The sequence below is a fragment of the Rhea pennata genome, chromosome 5 (genome assembly GCF_028389875.1).
Source record: "Rhea pennata isolate bPtePen1 chromosome 5, bPtePen1.pri, whole genome shotgun sequence".
NCBI classification, from domain to species: Eukaryota; Metazoa; Chordata; class Aves; order Rheiformes; family Rheidae; genus Rhea; species Rhea pennata.
The window spans coordinates 43719248-43734016 of NC_084667.1; the positions used below are offsets into that span (position 1 = coordinate 43719248).

The 14769-nt window shown below is 59.9% G+C and overlaps 2 protein-coding genes across 2 annotated transcripts; both read left to right on the forward strand.

Annotated features, from left to right (window-relative positions):
* The first annotated feature begins 222 nt into the window (after positions 1–222).
* Positions 223–6980, forward strand: AGBL2 (AGBL carboxypeptidase 2). Its single transcript, XM_062576425.1, has 13 exons — positions 223–615; positions 925–1113; positions 1258–1362; positions 1523–1673; positions 2011–2778; positions 2980–3142; positions 3556–3682; positions 4047–4144; positions 4357–4478; positions 4837–4903; positions 5199–5303; positions 5705–5794; positions 6514–6980. Exons 2-13 carry the CDS (start codon positions 933–935, stop codon positions 6901–6903), a joined length of 2367 nt encoding a protein of 788 aa, XP_062432409.1. The 5' UTR covers positions 223–615; positions 925–932; the 3' UTR covers positions 6904–6980.
* Positions 6981–8563: 1583 nt separating this feature from the next.
* Positions 8564–14769, forward strand: MTCH2 (mitochondrial carrier 2). The gene is made up of 13 exons (XM_062578080.1): positions 8564–8701; positions 9379–9463; positions 9826–9932; positions 10344–10370; positions 10685–10738; positions 11208–11265; positions 11445–11496; positions 11703–11762; positions 12522–12615; positions 12902–12949; positions 13528–13595; positions 14136–14211; positions 14512–14769. The coding sequence occupies exons 1-13, from the start codon at positions 8615–8617 to the stop codon at positions 14596–14598; spliced, it is 903 nt and encodes a 300-aa protein (XP_062434064.1). The 5' UTR covers positions 8564–8614; the 3' UTR covers positions 14599–14769.

A 14769-nucleotide genomic window follows, 5' to 3' on the forward strand; every position in this document is an offset into this window, starting at 1 on the left:
GCCTGGCCTTAAGCAGCCATGCAGCCCTGCGAGCGCCCCACTGCCCAGGTCAGGGGGTTGGGGGGAGGGAGGCTGGCTTGGACCAGCCCAGGGTGGGGGTGGTTTGGTTGAGGAGGGGGGTGGAATCAGGGCTTGCTCCCATCTCCAGCTGGGAAAGGGAGACTGGGAATGATACCTGACTGGTGTTGCCTTGCCCAGGCCATCCCTGAGCCCTATGACAGCTTCATGCACAGACACCTGAGCTACTATGGCTACTTCCAAGGTGAGCTGTGAGCTTGGTGGGCCGTGACTGGTGGGTATGCTGGGTCCCACGTGAGGGACATCGTGCTCGCAGCACCAGTCCCTGCACCAGGGCTGTCTCTCTCCCCATTGTCCCCATGAGGCTGGATAGCCTGGTCCTATCCCACCCCACAGCAATCCCCAGGCCCTTTGTTTTGGCACCCTAGTGGCAGCAATGTTCTCCCCAAGGCCAGAAGACAGGCCAGCAGAAGAGCCCTGCATCCTCCCAGGAGCATGGGCAGGGGTCCTCCCAGTGCCAGCCTGCTGAGGCACCCAGCCTGGGCAGTGCCAAGACAGCCGGCAGCTCTCCGCAGGGCCTGGGGAAGGAGCCAACATGTGAGTGAAGCCCCACGGAGGGGCTGGTGTTCCTCTCTGCGCGATGCCTGAGCATGACAGGGCCTGGGGAGGTCCCTGCTGCTGCTGCCCCTTCCAGGTGAGGGGCAGCGGATCTAGAGGGGGAAAGGTGATCTCCCTTGGTGTGAGGATTGCTCTGAACTGTGGACCCCAGAGCCTTCCCATTGCCTGCTCCCCTTGGGGGCTGCAGTACCAGCCCCTCCTGCCTTGGGTTGCCTTAGTTGGACTGTGGGGCTGGTAGCACGGGGTATCCTGCAGGCCCCCCCCAAACAGCTTCTGGTCCTCTTGCAGCCCTTCAGATGTTGGAGCTGGCCCTCTGCAAGAGCAAGCAGCTTGTCTTGGGGCAGCCTCCAGGCCGCAGTTCCCTGCTGCTGCGCGAGCCACGGGCTCTTTTCGCCCTGCCGTCGGCGCGAGGCCCCCTCCCTGCTCCCCGCTGGCCTGTGGAGTGCGAAGTCATCAAGGAGGAGATTGAGCACATTGGTGAGGAGGCTCTCAGGTCCTGTCGCCATCCCTGCCATAGCTGGAGCCATGTTGCTGGGGGCGGCCCCCGGACCCTTCTTCTTTGTCAGAGCCCTTCGTGCCAAAGGGCCCTGGCCTTTGTCCTTGTCTCCTGTCCCCTTTCAGAGTGGATTCCCCCTCAGCCGGAGCCGTTCTACCAGCCCACAGGGTGCGAGCAGGCCCCAGCTGGCAGTGAGGAGTGCGGTACCGTTGTCTACCATGTCAGCCCAGGTAGTGGGGCCAGCCTGTTCCGTGGCTCTGTCGTGGCCTGGGCTAGCCTGGGGCCTGGCAGGGAGAAGAAGCACCCACAGGCACCCAGTTCATCTCCTGAAAGCCTCCAGCACCGATTCCAGGGGCACTGCCATGCTGAGTCCATCTTTTCCTCCCACAGTGATTGGAGGCTCCTGCTTCACCCGTGCTCGAGTTGGGGGGGCTCAGGGCCCCCTCTCCTCACCAGCGGCCACCCTGGCAGGTCCCTGTGACACCACCCTCCTTTTTGAATCACGGTTTGAGAGTGGCAACCTCCAGAAGGCCATCAAGGTGTAAGGGTGCAAGGATGGCGGGGGGGGGGGGGGGATCTGTGCAAGGTAGCAACCAAAGGCAGATGGCACCGTCCCATAGCTGCAGTGAGGAGGAGCTGCCCCCGCTGCTTGTGTCGCAGTTTGCTTATGGGAGCTAGCACACGAGGTTTGGGTCAGCCTCGAGCCAGAGGGGAGGCTTCTGGGAGCCTTGAGGGCTGGGGAAGCTGGGGAGGAAAGCAGTGCCAAAGCTCCTGCACTGAGTCTGTGAGCAAGGCGATGCTGGGGGAAGGTGCTGCTGGAGCAGGAGCTGGGTGCAGTGGGGAGGGGGAGCCAGAGTGTCCCTGTTGCTGCATTGTAGGGGCCCTTATGAGTACGTGCTAACTCTGCGGCCAGACCTGTACACCAGCAAGCACACTCAATGGTTTTACTTCCGCGTGCAAAACACCAGGAAAGACCCTGTCTACCGTTTCACCATCGCCAACCTGGCGAAGCCCAAGAGCCTCTACAGTGCAGGCATGAAGCCACTATTCTACTCGCAGCGGGATGCCCAGGGCTGTGGCATTGGCTGGCGCAGAGCTGGGGATGACATCCGCTACTACCGGGGTGCCTCTGGAGAGGGCCAGGCTGCCTACTGCCTCACCTGGACTGTGCGTTTCCCCCATGATGGCGATACCTGCTACTTTGCCCATTCCTACCCTTACACCTACTCGGACCTGCAGCGTTACCTGCAGGCGGTGGTGGGTGACCCTGTCCGCTCACAGTACTGCAAGGTGCGAGTGTTGTGCCACAGCCTGGCTGGCAACACCGTCTACTTGCTCACCATCAGCAGCCCCACGGGCGCTGCGGTCAAGAAGACAGTGGTGCTGAGCGCCCGCGTGCACCCCGGTGAGAGTGGTGGCTCTTGGGTGATGAGAGGCTTCCTCGACTTCATCTTGAGTGATGCCCCCGATGCTCAGCTCCTCCGCCAGCTCTTCATCTTCAAGGTTGTGCCCATGCTGAACCCTGATGGCGTGGTCGTGGGCAATTCCCGCTGCTCCCTGGCAGGCAAGGACCTCAACAGGGCCTACAGGACGGTGCTCAAGGACTCTTTCCCCTGTGTCTGGCACACGCGAGCCATGGTGGAGAGGTGAGGCTGGGGCACAGGGCAGCCGCTGGGAGGTTGCCTGGTGGGATGCAGAATGGGGCTGCTGTTTGGTCATGTGTTTCCAGCAATGTCCTCCACTTCACGCTCTGGCCTGTGGCCAGGGAAGCTGGCACCCATGGTGCCAACAGGCTGCAAGGGCAGCTCCAAGCACTTGTACCCATGTGCCGGACTGCTTGTGCACAGGGTCCTGGCAGAGCGTGAGATCCTGCTGTACTGCGATTTCCATGGGCACAGCCGCAAGAACAACGTCTTCATGTATGGTTGTAGCGGCAGCGAGGCTGGTGCTGCGCCACGGCTACATGAACGTGTCTTCCCACTGATGCTGAGCAAAAATGCCCCTGACAAGGTGGGTGCCCCTGAGCAAAAATGCCCCTGACAAGGTGGGTGCCCCTGAGGACATCTCTCCTCTGCACCAGGAGATGTAGTGCCACCTCTTCCATCCTGCTCCCTTTGGCTGTCTGAGGCTGCCTGCTTGGGCACATCCCTTGGGGAAGCCATCCTCTGCTCCTGGTCAGACAGGACCCACACCTGGTGGTCCTGGGAAGTGGTTTCCTTGATGAGTTTCATTGTGATGATGGATGGCAACATGGGCACCAGATCATGGCCACCATGTTATGCTTCCCAACACAGGGAGAGTCACGATGGAGAAACTGCCTCGCCCCACAGGCGGAGGCATGAGGTTGTCCCCTTAGGGCTTGGGAGAAGGATATGTCCCCCTCACCCTTTGTTCTGCCATGCTGACTGTGGGGCTGGCCCCAGTTTTCCTTCCGCAGCTGTAAGTTTAAGGTGCAAAAGAGCAAAGAGGGAACCGGGAGGATCGTCATGTGGCGGATGGGCATCTCCAACAGCTACACTATGGAGGCAGCCTTTGGCGGCTCCACGCTGGGTGAGAGACTGTACTGAGGGCCCGGGAGTGCTGTGGGTGCCAGGGGCTGCCAGAACACCACGGAGAGAGCCACACATCTTGAGGCGCAGCCAAAGAGGAGCTGGGTGCTGGGCACAGTGGCATCATGCTTGGGGATGGGATTTGGGCCCCGAGGCCCCTGGGGTGGGAAAGAAGGTGACCACTAGGGGCCATGGTGAGATGATCTTTGGGATGCAGAGCGGTGGCTGGCTGGGACAGTCTGGCATGGGGAGACAGACAGTGCATGGCCCCCCCGGGCTGGCGGGGAAGGCAGGACCCAGCACAAGGTGATTGGGGCTTGGATCATGAAGCCATGGCTTGCTTTGCTCCCATCTTTCCCTTTCAGGTGAGAGGCACTCACACTTCAGTGTGGAGGACCTCAAATCACTGGGCTACCACATCTGCTACACGCTACTGGACTTCTGCAGCCCTGATCTTTCCAAGGTGGGTCCATGCTGAGGGACAGGCGAGGGCAGCCCAGGTACCTGGGTTGGCTCCTGGTAGAGGCACGAACTCAGTGCTGTAAAGGTACTATTTGCAGCTCCGCACTTGGCCACAGTGCCCGGTGGCATTCCTCGTCACCTCTGCAGCCATAGTCTGGCTGTGCCCAAGTCACAGGAGCTGGCAGCACCAGTGACCCTCACTACTGCCTGCAGGTCCAGCAGTGCCTGTTGGAGCTGGATGTGCTGCTGCAGCAGCAACTTCATCAAAAGCTTGGATGTAAGCCAGGCTCTGGTGGTAGCTGGAGTGGTATCTCCCTCTCAGACCTCGAATCCAGGTAAATCCCTCTGCTGTCACCAGGCATACAACTCTGTGACACCCCCAGATCTCCCAGCAACACTGGCAGGATGGGACTGGTGGGGCTCTCCAGTCCAGGGTCCCCTTGAAGCAGGATCACTCCAGCCCTGGATCAGAGTGGCTGTGGCTTGGCGTGGCTGAGACTTGGAAAACCCCAGCATGCAGACATGCCCCATTGCCCAAGTCCACTTGTCTTGCCGCCAGCTCATGTCTTCCCCAGCATCACTTGGTAAAGGGCATCTCAAAATCACAGAAATTCACAGGGGAAGTAGGGCAAGGGCTTAGCTAGAGACCCATCCAGCTGCAGGAGCTGCAGGCAGTTTCTCTCCCTCGCACAGCACCAGTGGCTCCAACAGCTCCGAGTCTGACAGTCCTCCTGCTCACCTCCTCAGCCCGGCAGAGCAGGTGAGTGTCTTCAGCACAAGCCCGTGGGCAGCTGAGACCTCACCACCAAGCGCCTGGGCCTGGGGGCCATGGTGTGCGGAGCCTGGGGGCATCCGTGCCCTCTGGGCCTAGTGAGGCTCAGCCAAGGCAGCGCGGAGGAGGCTGCCTTGTTGCGAGCTGCTTTCAGGATGGGAGTGGCATGGGGGAGGCCAGTAAATAGAGCTGCCCCATGAAGCTTTGGGGAGACACAAGGCTTCGCAGGGATGGGGACTCCCAGCAGAGACATACTCAGGTGTCACTTTGCTGCCTGGACCAGCTTAAACAAAGGAAAAAGAAGCAGTTGCAGACAAGGAGAGAGAGGAACGCCCTGCGTCAGCAATACTCCATCTCCTGGGACCAGCCGAGCCGGGAGAGCGTCTTGGTGAGCAGCGCAGAGGGCCTGGGAGATACCTGGGCAGATCAGGGCCAGGAGCCCAAGCCATCCTACCCAGGGCCCCTCTGGGAGATTCCCGCTGGGGATGCAATTAGAGACTTCCCTGCATTGGCCATGATCTCCCCAGACTGCCAGAAGGATCCAGCTCCTCTCCCACCATCCGCTAGCACCTGTGGCTGTAGCTCGGGGCAGCATCCCTGGCTCCAGCTTGGGTTCTGGCACCCCTGTGTCAATGGAGCATGGGGATACCTGCGGCAGGAGCCCAGCACAGAGCAGGCAGTGGCGCCACAGTTGGGTTCCAGGCCAGAACAGCGCTGTTACCAGCATGAGGCCCAGCCACTCAGTGGGGCTTCGAGTGGGTCAAGCCCCTCTTTACTGGCCCCATCCAGGTGAGGCCAGGATCGCCTAGACCACAGAGGCAACCAGCTCTCTACACGGCCCTGATGAGGGACAGCAGTGCAGGAGGAGAGATGAAGCAGGTACGTGGTGCTGCCTCCGGCAAGACCTTTCTGATCCTAGCCAGCACCCAGTTCCGCCAATGGGTGCCACGAGGTGGGAGGGCCGTTGGCTCCCCCAGGCACCCCCTGCTCAGAGCGTGACTAACCTCAAAGCCAACATGGGAGCCCAGCTTCAGCTACATTTCACCCCTCTCCCAGGAGGGAGATCCTGTCTTTTCTTTGGCCTGGCCCAGGGCTGCCCTAGCAGAGAGGGGAGGCATGGTGGGTGCTGGCTGCCAACCCATCACTGCAGTGTCCTGCTGGCCAGAGAACACCAGCAGCAAGGACAAAACCAAGACTTCAGAGGAGGCCTGGAGCACTGGCATAGGTTTGAGATTTACTGATGCCCCTGAACAACACTCCCGGTAACATGAGTGCACACATTTTGGCTGGAACAGGGTGCGCACTGTCACCCAAGGAGCCATGCTGCTGGCGGGGGGTGGGGTGGGGTGGTGGATTTGTAGTTGGCAAGGAGAGTGGGTGGCAGCATCCGAGTTGTGCTGGGCTGTCAGACAACGCTGAGTGGCCACCACACGGGCCTGGCCACTCCAAGAGATGCCGAGCTGAGGAACTAGCCCCAAAGCTTTGCTGCAAATGGGACTCTGACTGCTTGGAGCAGAGACGGGTGATGCCAGCTGGCAGGCTGCGGCAGCACCCATGGAAACGGCACCTGCCATAGCGCTGGCTTTGTTTCCCCACAGGCTGCGGACTCAGGAGACATAACCAAGTTGCCTGTATGGTGGGGTGAGCTGCACGACGGACGCAAGACAGCTTCCCACGGGAGCAGGACGCAGTCCTGCCTTACCAGCCCCCACGGGGAGCACAGGCGCCGGCCCTGCGTGGAGCGCTGCAACGGGTGGGCTGTGGCGCCTGACCCCGCAGGTGCTTGCTCCAAGTGCCTCGTGCGTCACCGAGCAGCTGCTCGCAGGCAGCACTCTGCAGAGGCGCTGAGCCTCTCGACAGCGAGGAGCCGGCTGTCTTGTGCCACAGGGGGACCTGCCTCAGCTCCTGGCCAGAAGAAACCCAGTGGGAATGGAAAGTGCTCACCCTTGGGCAAGGCCACAGGTCCCATACCCAGCCTCCAAATGTAGCTGCTCACCAACGGTGTGTTGTCATGCTTGTGTTCAGTATTAAAGGTGGTGCTGCAGCACAGGGCTGCACCCCTGGATGCTCTGGGCCAGGCCTTTGCATGGGACTACACAGCAACTTCTCCAGGGTTACCACTGCTAGTGGGTCCCCACGGGCAACTGAGTTTCATCACTCCACCTAAACCAGCAGTACGCAGGAACCAGTGTATGGGCCAGTGAGGGAACAAGCCGCTCCATGGTTAACACACCCAGAAATGGTTGTTTTTGCAGCTCCCAGGCTTTTCTGTCACTTTGCAGCAGCCAAACCAAGAGAGCAGGAAGAAGCACAGCCGAGCTGCCAGGCTCCCTTACTGCTGTCTCGCATGAAGGGCACAGGTGCTTTCTGGCAATGGGGCTCCATGGGGGACGGAGCCCAAGGCTGCTTGGGAGCAGAAGAACACCTCCCTCCCACAGGGACAAGGAGGAAGGCTGGGGTCATGGCAGCAGAGCACAGCCACCTTATGGCATGGCCTGATGAGCCACTTGGGCCAGAGATGCCTGCAGCTGCAGGAGGAGCATCAGGTGAGGCAGGTGTGCAGGGTGATATGCTCTCCAGACCCTGCTCCTCAACACTGTCCCATGCCAGGTGCCCCTCCTTGCATGGCCCCCAGATCTTGCTAGCCTGCCTAGGTGCTCACATCAAACACTGCCATAGCCTGCTCCTCAGCTGAACCCAGATGCCCCAGCCCCTCTGCCTGCCGGCAGCTGTTGGCCTGTTGGTGCGCTCCCCTCTGGGCTACTCTAGCCATTCCAGCATCAGCCCTGTGCCTCAGGTTGTGGGCCTAGGCCTTGTTGCCACACTTACGCCCAAGGCCAAGTAGGCCTCAGGCCAGGTAGGCCCTGTGGCCATGATGATGTCTCGGGCCAGGTAGGCCCTGTGGCCATGACGATGCCTCGGGCCGGGCAGGCCCTGTGGCCATGACGATGCCTCAGGCTGGGCAGTCCCTGTGGCCGTGATGATGCCTCAGGCCTGGCAGGCCCTGTTGCCATGATGATGCCTCGGGCCGGGCAGGCCCTGTGGCCATGACGATGCCTCGAGCCGGGCAGGCCCTGTGGCCGTGATGATACCTCGGGCCTGGCAGGCCCTGTGGCTGTGATGATGCCTCAGGCCTGGCAGGCCCTGTTGCCATGATGATGCCTCGGGCCGGGCAGGCCCTGTGGCCATGATGATGCCTCAGGCTGGGCAGGCCCTGTGGCCATGATGATGCCTCAGGCCGGGCAGGCCCTGGTGCTACAGCAGCACCTCAGGCCGGGTAGGTTTTGCTGCCATGGTGATGTCTCAGGCCAGGTAGGTGCGGTTGCCATGGTGACATCCCCAGCATCGTAGGCCCCACTGAGGCCTCAGGCCTCATCACCACGGTGATGCCTCTGGCCAGGCAGGTGCTGCTGGGGCCTCGGCGCCGTGGCCCCCCCCGCGGCGGGGTGCGTGGAGCAGGGAGGAGATGCTCCCACCAGGGATGGGGAACCCAGAGCCCCCGCGGAGACGCCCAGCGCTGGACTTCCCCCCGCCCCGCCGCCGGGCCGGGCCCTCCCTGCCCCCAGGCGGCGCCCCGGGCCGGGCCGGGCCGAGCGCGAGGCGGGCAGGGGCGCGCGGCGGGCGCGCCGGAAGTACCGGCGGCGGCAGCGGAAGCGGCGGCGGCGGCGTCCTTCTGGGCCGTGACGCCGAGGCGGCACCATGGCGGATACGGCCTCGCAGGTGCTGCTGGGCTCGGGGCTGGCTGTGCTGTCGCAGCCCCTCATGTACGTGAAGGTGCTGGTGCAGGTAAGGGAGCCGGTGCGTGGGGGAGCCCCGGTAGCTGGCGGCGAGGAGGAGCTGGAGGCGGCGGGCGGCAGCAGCCGTGCAGGGAGCAGCAGCGGTTCGCAGCGCCCGGGGCTCCTCTGTGCCCCGTCCCGGTGGCACCGGTCCTTTTTCACTTCCCCCCTGCCTGGTCTCGGAGGTGCCCGTCCCTTTGCTCCCTGCCCTGCCTGGTGACACTGGTCCCTCCCTTTCCTGTTCCAATGACATCGGTGTCCTTCTCCCCCCCCCCCCCCCGCCCCGCTCAGTGACAGGGGCTCCAGGCCCGCGCAGGGCAGGCAGGGTGAATACACAGAGCCGGCCAGCCCTGAGCGTGTCTGAGAGAAGGGTCTTGCTGGGAACAGGAGCCCTATTTGCCCTCAGCCCCTTGCGCTGCCTCTAGAGGCCTCCCGCCAGGCTGGCACGCAGCGCAAGGGGCTGCTTCCTGGGACTCACCTTGGGTGAGATGTGGGGTCTGCAGCGTGGCCCGAGCCCAAAGGCTGACGGATTCCAGGCTCCCATCACCTCCAGGCACCAGAGTCTTTAGAAGGCCCGAGCAGACTGACAGGATCCAGAGAACAAAACGATTGTGGCATGAGGGGTGCTGTGGGAGGGATGCCCAGCCTTGCATGGTGGCCAGTGCAGGCTGTCTCTTTGTTTTAAAGGTGGGATATGAGCCTCTTCCGCCAACTCTAGGAAGGAATATTTTTGGGCGACAGGTTTACCAGCTGCCAGGTCTCTTTGCTTATGGTGAGTCTGTCTCCGAGACATGTGTATCAATCTGAAGTCTGAGTAACCTAATGTGAAGCACTAGGGCTAAGGAGGGAGAAGTTCGTGGTTTGTGACGTGGGTCAGTTGCTTCTCTTGCGTGTAGGGCAGCAGTGAAGCAGAGCTCTTTGGTGTCCTGTTGGGCATGGGTCCCTGTTCCACCAGTGACACAGACAGATAGGTTTTTCTGGAGTCTTGTTCTGGTTGGAGCTGAGTGGTAGATGCTTGCTTCACAGGTCTCTGGAGATGTTTCTCTTGATTGTGTAAGATAAACTAGAGGGGAAATGGTGAGGAAGGTATGTGGCATGACAAGCCCTAATGTCTGCTAACTTTTCTTTGCCCAGCCAAACACATTGTGAAGGTTGATGGAAGAGCAGGACTCTTCAAAGGCCTGACCCCTCGACTCTGCTCTGGAGCCATCGGCACCATTGTGCACAGCAAAGTGCTGCAGGTATCACGCACAGTTTGCACGAGGCGCAGAACAAGTGGCCTGACCTCACTGGCAACAACTTGTACCCTGAGCTGTGATGTGCGCACAGCTCTGCCAGGTGGCAGCTGCTGGCCTACACCTCTATTGTGCTGGGTGCTGGAAGGGGACGTGGGGCCCCACAGGGCCGGAAGCGTTGTCCCCGGCGGGGTGCTATGAAACCCTGCTGCACAGAAGGATTGTCTCTACTTCTTGAGTGGTCTGAGAGCTGGGCCAGTGCGACTGCCGAGGCCTTGAAGGCTCTTTTGTCTCCTGTCTCATCAGCATCTCACCTCATTGGCAGCGCAGATTCCCCCATGCCAGCAGGTCTCTGTGACAGGAAAGGCCTTCCCTTGTCCCAGTCTAGCTGTACTGACTGTACTCTTTTCTCCCTAGCGGTACCAGGAGGCTGAGCAGGCTGAGGTATGTCTGAGACTATTTCCCTTTGTGAATCTCTCTCCTCTCCCTGGCAGCTGCTCCTGCCCGGCAAGGCTGTGCCCTGTGGGTATTGGGAAGAGAGGAGGCAGCCCAGAATAGAGCTGGCTTTTAAGTGCTGCTCCCAGAGAAATGGCATAGCTGCGCAGCACACAGTGTGGGGGAATCTGGTGGGGCCAGGATATGGGGAACTACAGACCCTGTACTTGGGAGGACAGATGGTTTCAGCAGGTGGGGTGCTGGGGAGGGAGTGGTGCATCTAGGGGGTTGTTCCCTGTCTGATGCTTTCTTGTTCTCTCCAGCCAGGAGCAAGCAAGAAGGAGCCTGTGTCCTCACTGGAACAAGTTCTCAAGGAGGTAAGAACATAGCTGGAACTGGAGATTGAGGCAGGGACTGATCCAGGTTCAAGGCCATGAGCCTTCATTCTTAGGGCTTGTGCTGGAGCCTCTGTCTGAGGACGTGCTGGCAGAGAGGAAGGGATTTGCCCCAGTATGTCCCTGGTGTGTCCCACCACCCACCAGGTGGCTTCTGCCCTGGCAGAGCACTGTGTGACAGTGGGGCTGTGCAGGGCTGAGGTCTGGCACGCACCCACGTTTGCCTTTGTTCCTTGCAGCTGACAGGAGGAGAAGAGTGTTGGGGTGAGCGTGTTGGGCTTGCTGTGACGAGAGAGGGGCTGGGAGCACACAAATCGGTGTTGCTCATGGTGTATGGTGCGATGCTGGTGCTGCTTGGTGGCTGGGCTCTCTCCTGCCACACCTGTGCTGCCCCATCCCCTGCCCCCACCCAGTCTTGCTCCCCTCATTTGACAGCCTGTTTCTCCTCCAGACCTCTCGAGAGATGGTTGCTCGCTCTGCTGCAACGCTCATCACCCACCCCTTTCATGGTAGGTAACCCCTGCACAGCCGATGCAGAACTTGAGGCCACCGCTCCTCCATGCGACCTTGTCTGCCTTGGTGGCTTGAGTGATGGATGTTGTAGCTGTATTGCTGTTTTATTGCCCGGGAGAGTCCCGGGAATGCCTTTGCTCCCCGCTGATCCCACGCTGTCTGGCTCTGCTCGCAGTGATCACCCTGAGATGTATGGTGCAGTTCATCGGCAGGGAGACCAAGTATAGGTACGGGGGCAGTGGGGCTTGTGGACTTCACCTTCCCTCGGGCTGGGATCTGGGGAGGGGAGGGCACTGCCCAGCCCTGTGGTGGTGGGGAGGGAGCTGTGCTTTCAGGTCCAAGTGGTGAGGCTGAGGCATTTTGCCCAGGTGACTTGTTTCTAGTGCAGAGCACCATGTGACTGGGTCTCTCTTCTCTTTTTCCTCTGGCCCAGCGGGACACTAAGCGCCTTCACCACGATTTACCGAGAAGAAGGCATCCTGGGATTCTTCGCGTGAGTGCCATCAGTGGATGGCTGGCTCTCCTTTGGGCCTTGTATGGGGCAGCACAGTCACTTCTAAAAGATCTGTGGGCCTTGCTCATTGCTCTGATGTTGCTTCTGCTTTGGCAAGTGGTGCCTGGTGCTGCATGTCTTCTGTCTTCTTGCTAGCTGGGCTTAATAAATCTCTGCCCTAATTGCAGCTTGGGCTGCTGTTGGAGCAAGCAGTCCCCACTTTGCCCTCCCACAGAGGATTTTCTGGGGAAGATCCAACAAGTCCTTGCGTCATGAGTACAACTAGCAGTTGAGACCACAGGTCCATCAGCTTTGGGTTCTGCCTGACAGTGACCAACATCTGGTGCATGAGAACTTTAAAAGAGAGCAAGTGTGTAGTAATCGTTCCCAGGAAAATGTGCCTCCCACAGTTGGTAGCTCACGGGTATCTGGAGTCAGAACTGTATAACAGCCCTCAAAGAAGTTTTCTTCTGCACTCAGTTACTTTTTGAACTACTGTGGGCCTTCATTTTCTGTGTGTGCACTCCTGTGACAAGGAGTTCCCCCGGTTACCTGAGCATTGAGGGAATAGCTGCTGCCTTCTGTTTCCAAACCTGCCTCCTGCCACTGTCGTGTGATGGCTCTGCCTTGCCATCTTGGTCTGGGGAGGACACCTGCACTGGCTGGCTGCTTCCAGACTCTCTCTGCGGCTGGATCACGGCAGGGGTTTGGCACTAGGATGGGAAACTGCTCATGTTCCTGCTGCCTGTTCTCTTTCAGGGGCCTCATCCCCCGGCTTCTTGGAGACATCCTTTCGCTGTGGCTCTGCAACATGCTGGCCTACCTCATCAACACATATGCCCTGGAAAACGGGGTACGGGCTCTGTGCTCTCACTTGGATGTTGCTCTGGAGCATAGGCCCTGCGGTGGGCTCGGGGATGCAGTGACCTGCCTGACCGGTCTGAGGGAGTTCTGCCTGCAACATTGGTGTTTAGCTGACAGCAGGCCCAGGGGTTGCAATCAGTGAGGGCTGCAGGACTGAGTGGGAGGGCACTCAGAGCACAGGCTGGGGTGGATCTGGCCCCGGAGCTGCCCAGATCGCCCCTTTGGGGTGGCAGTGTGACTCGGCAGGGTTTGAAGTCACCTTTCTTCATTCACAGGTCTCAACCATGACTGAGATGAAGAGCTACTCACAGGCAGTTACTGGAGTGAGTACAGCCCCTCTGTGTGTGTGCATGTGTGTGTGCATATCTGTGATGCTGTCTCTCAAGGGGTGGGTGGAGTGAGTTGAATCCTTTCCTTGGCACTGGGGAAGCAGCGTATCCCTGGAGAGAAGAGGGTGATGTGTAAGCCTGTCCACCTTGCTGCTGCTGGGATTGGGGAGCAGAACTGGGTGCTGCCCCAGGCTGTGGAGGAATTCGCGCTCATGGAGGAGCATGAGTTGGCCGTACACACAGCAGGCTGCCTGTGTAGGGCATGTGTTGTGGCCTTGACCATACTTCTGCATTGTCCATCCCTGTGTGGTGTCTCATGGAGCTTAACCAACAGACCAGACTGTCTGCAGGCCTACGGGAGAGGGTTACCTCCCAGCTGTGGGGGGATCACTGGGTTCCTCCGGGGCTTGCTTTTCCCCACTTCCAGGTGGGCAACAGGTGCTAGTGAGTTGTTTAACCCAGCAGGGCTGTGTGCTGTGGGAGGGATCCCTACTGCATGCCAGGGATGTGGGCAGGTCCCAGCTGGGGTGGGTGTGCCTAGTGTGGCTAACCAACCCTGCTCTCCATTGCAGTTCTTTGCCAGCATGCTGACATACCCCTTTGTGCTGGTCTCCAACCTGATGGCCATTAATAATTGTGGGTGAGTGTGCCACCATCACCTCCCTCGCAAGCACATGGGCCCTGGGACCTTCCTGCTGTTGTGACTGGGCCTGGCCCTGCTGCACGGCTCCTCTCTGCATCCCTGAGAGGACATATTTGTGTCTGGAGGCATTGGTGTAGGTGGCAGCCATGTCCCACCCTGATGGATCAGTTCCCAAAACTGCCTTCCCAACACTCACAGCCATGCTGCCTGTATGCCTGATCCCTTACTGGATGATGCTGTGAGGGGGGAAGCACTGAGGTGGAGCTGGGCAGGGCCCTCAGCCTAAGCGTAGCCCCAGGGGTGTTTGGAAAGGGCTGTCTCGGGGTTCAATCTAGTGCACAGCTGCAGGATCTGCCGCACCCAGGAGCATGGCTGGTCATGTGTGCAGCTGGAGAGTGGAGTCTGTGCAGCTGGGCTGGAATTAGCTGCAGCAACTGGTGGGGAGCTCAGGCTGGCAGAGATATGTGTCTTATCTCACCAGCTGGCTTGGTCTGGGGCAGAAGTTAATTCCCTGTGGCTCTCTTCTCTTCTCCCCAGGCTGGCGGGAGGCCTCCTGCCCTATGCACCCACCTATTCATCTTGGCTGGACTGCTGGAGCCAGCTGCACAAGGAGGTAAGCAGCCAGCACTGGGCAGTGCCCGATGCTGCCTGGCTGCTAGGAAGGGATAGATTGGAGCCCTGCAATGCTCTGGGGCCTGTGTCCTGCCCCCTGCCAGCCCCTGCAGCACAAGGGGCTGCCCCCGGTTGGGCTGCCCTGGGTGAGCCCTACTCTGTTCAGAGCACTTGGAGGATGGAGCTGTTGGCCAGGAGGTGGTGGGTTGTCCCTTGCTAGGGAGCCATGATTGGGCTTGGGGCCCTGTTGTAGATTTGGGCAGCCCTGGCTCATCCAGTGGTAATTCTCTCCCCCTTCTAGGGCAACATGAGCCGAGGGAACAGCCTGTTTTTCCGCAAGGTGCCCACAGGGAAGCGATATGTGTGGGAGGAGAGGAGGTTTCGCTGAAGCTGGAGCTGCAAGTAGAGTCCCAGAGCTGATGCTGGGCTCCAGACACACAGAATCATGAGAGAGTGGTGATTTCTATACAGATTTTTTTCTTTTTTTCTCCTTTTCTTTTGTTTCTTTCTTTTTTTTTTTTTTTTTTTAAAAAAAAATCATTTAATCCTGAGAGGCGAA

What these genes read in the sequence shown, in the direction of transcription:
- MTCH2 (XM_062578080.1), top strand. Translation starts at nt 8,615, where the DNA reads ATGGCGGATACGGCCTCGCAGGTGCTGCTGGGCTCGGGGCTGGCTGTG. An exon ending in ACGTGAAGGTGCTGGTGCAG is followed by an intron (nt 8,702 to 9,378) that starts GTAAGGGAGCCG and finishes TTTGTTTTAAAG; the next exon opens with GTGGGATATGAGCCTCTTCC. An exon ending in GGAGCCAGCTGCACAAGGAG is followed by an intron (nt 14,212 to 14,511) that starts GTAAGCAGCCAG and finishes TCCCCCTTCTAG; the next exon opens with GGCAACATGAGCCGAGGGAA.
- AGBL2 (XM_062576425.1), top strand. Translation starts at nt 933, where the DNA reads ATGTTGGAGCTGGCCCTCTGCAAGAGCAAGCAGCTTGTCTTGGGGCAG. An exon ending in CTCCAGAAGGCCATCAAGGT is followed by an intron (nt 1,674 to 2,010) that starts GTAAGGGTGCAA and finishes GCTGCATTGTAG; the next exon opens with GGGCCCTTATGAGTACGTGC. An exon ending in CTTTGGCGGCTCCACGCTGG is followed by an intron (nt 3,683 to 4,046) that starts GTGAGAGACTGT and finishes TTTCCCTTTCAG; the next exon opens with GTGAGAGGCACTCACACTTC.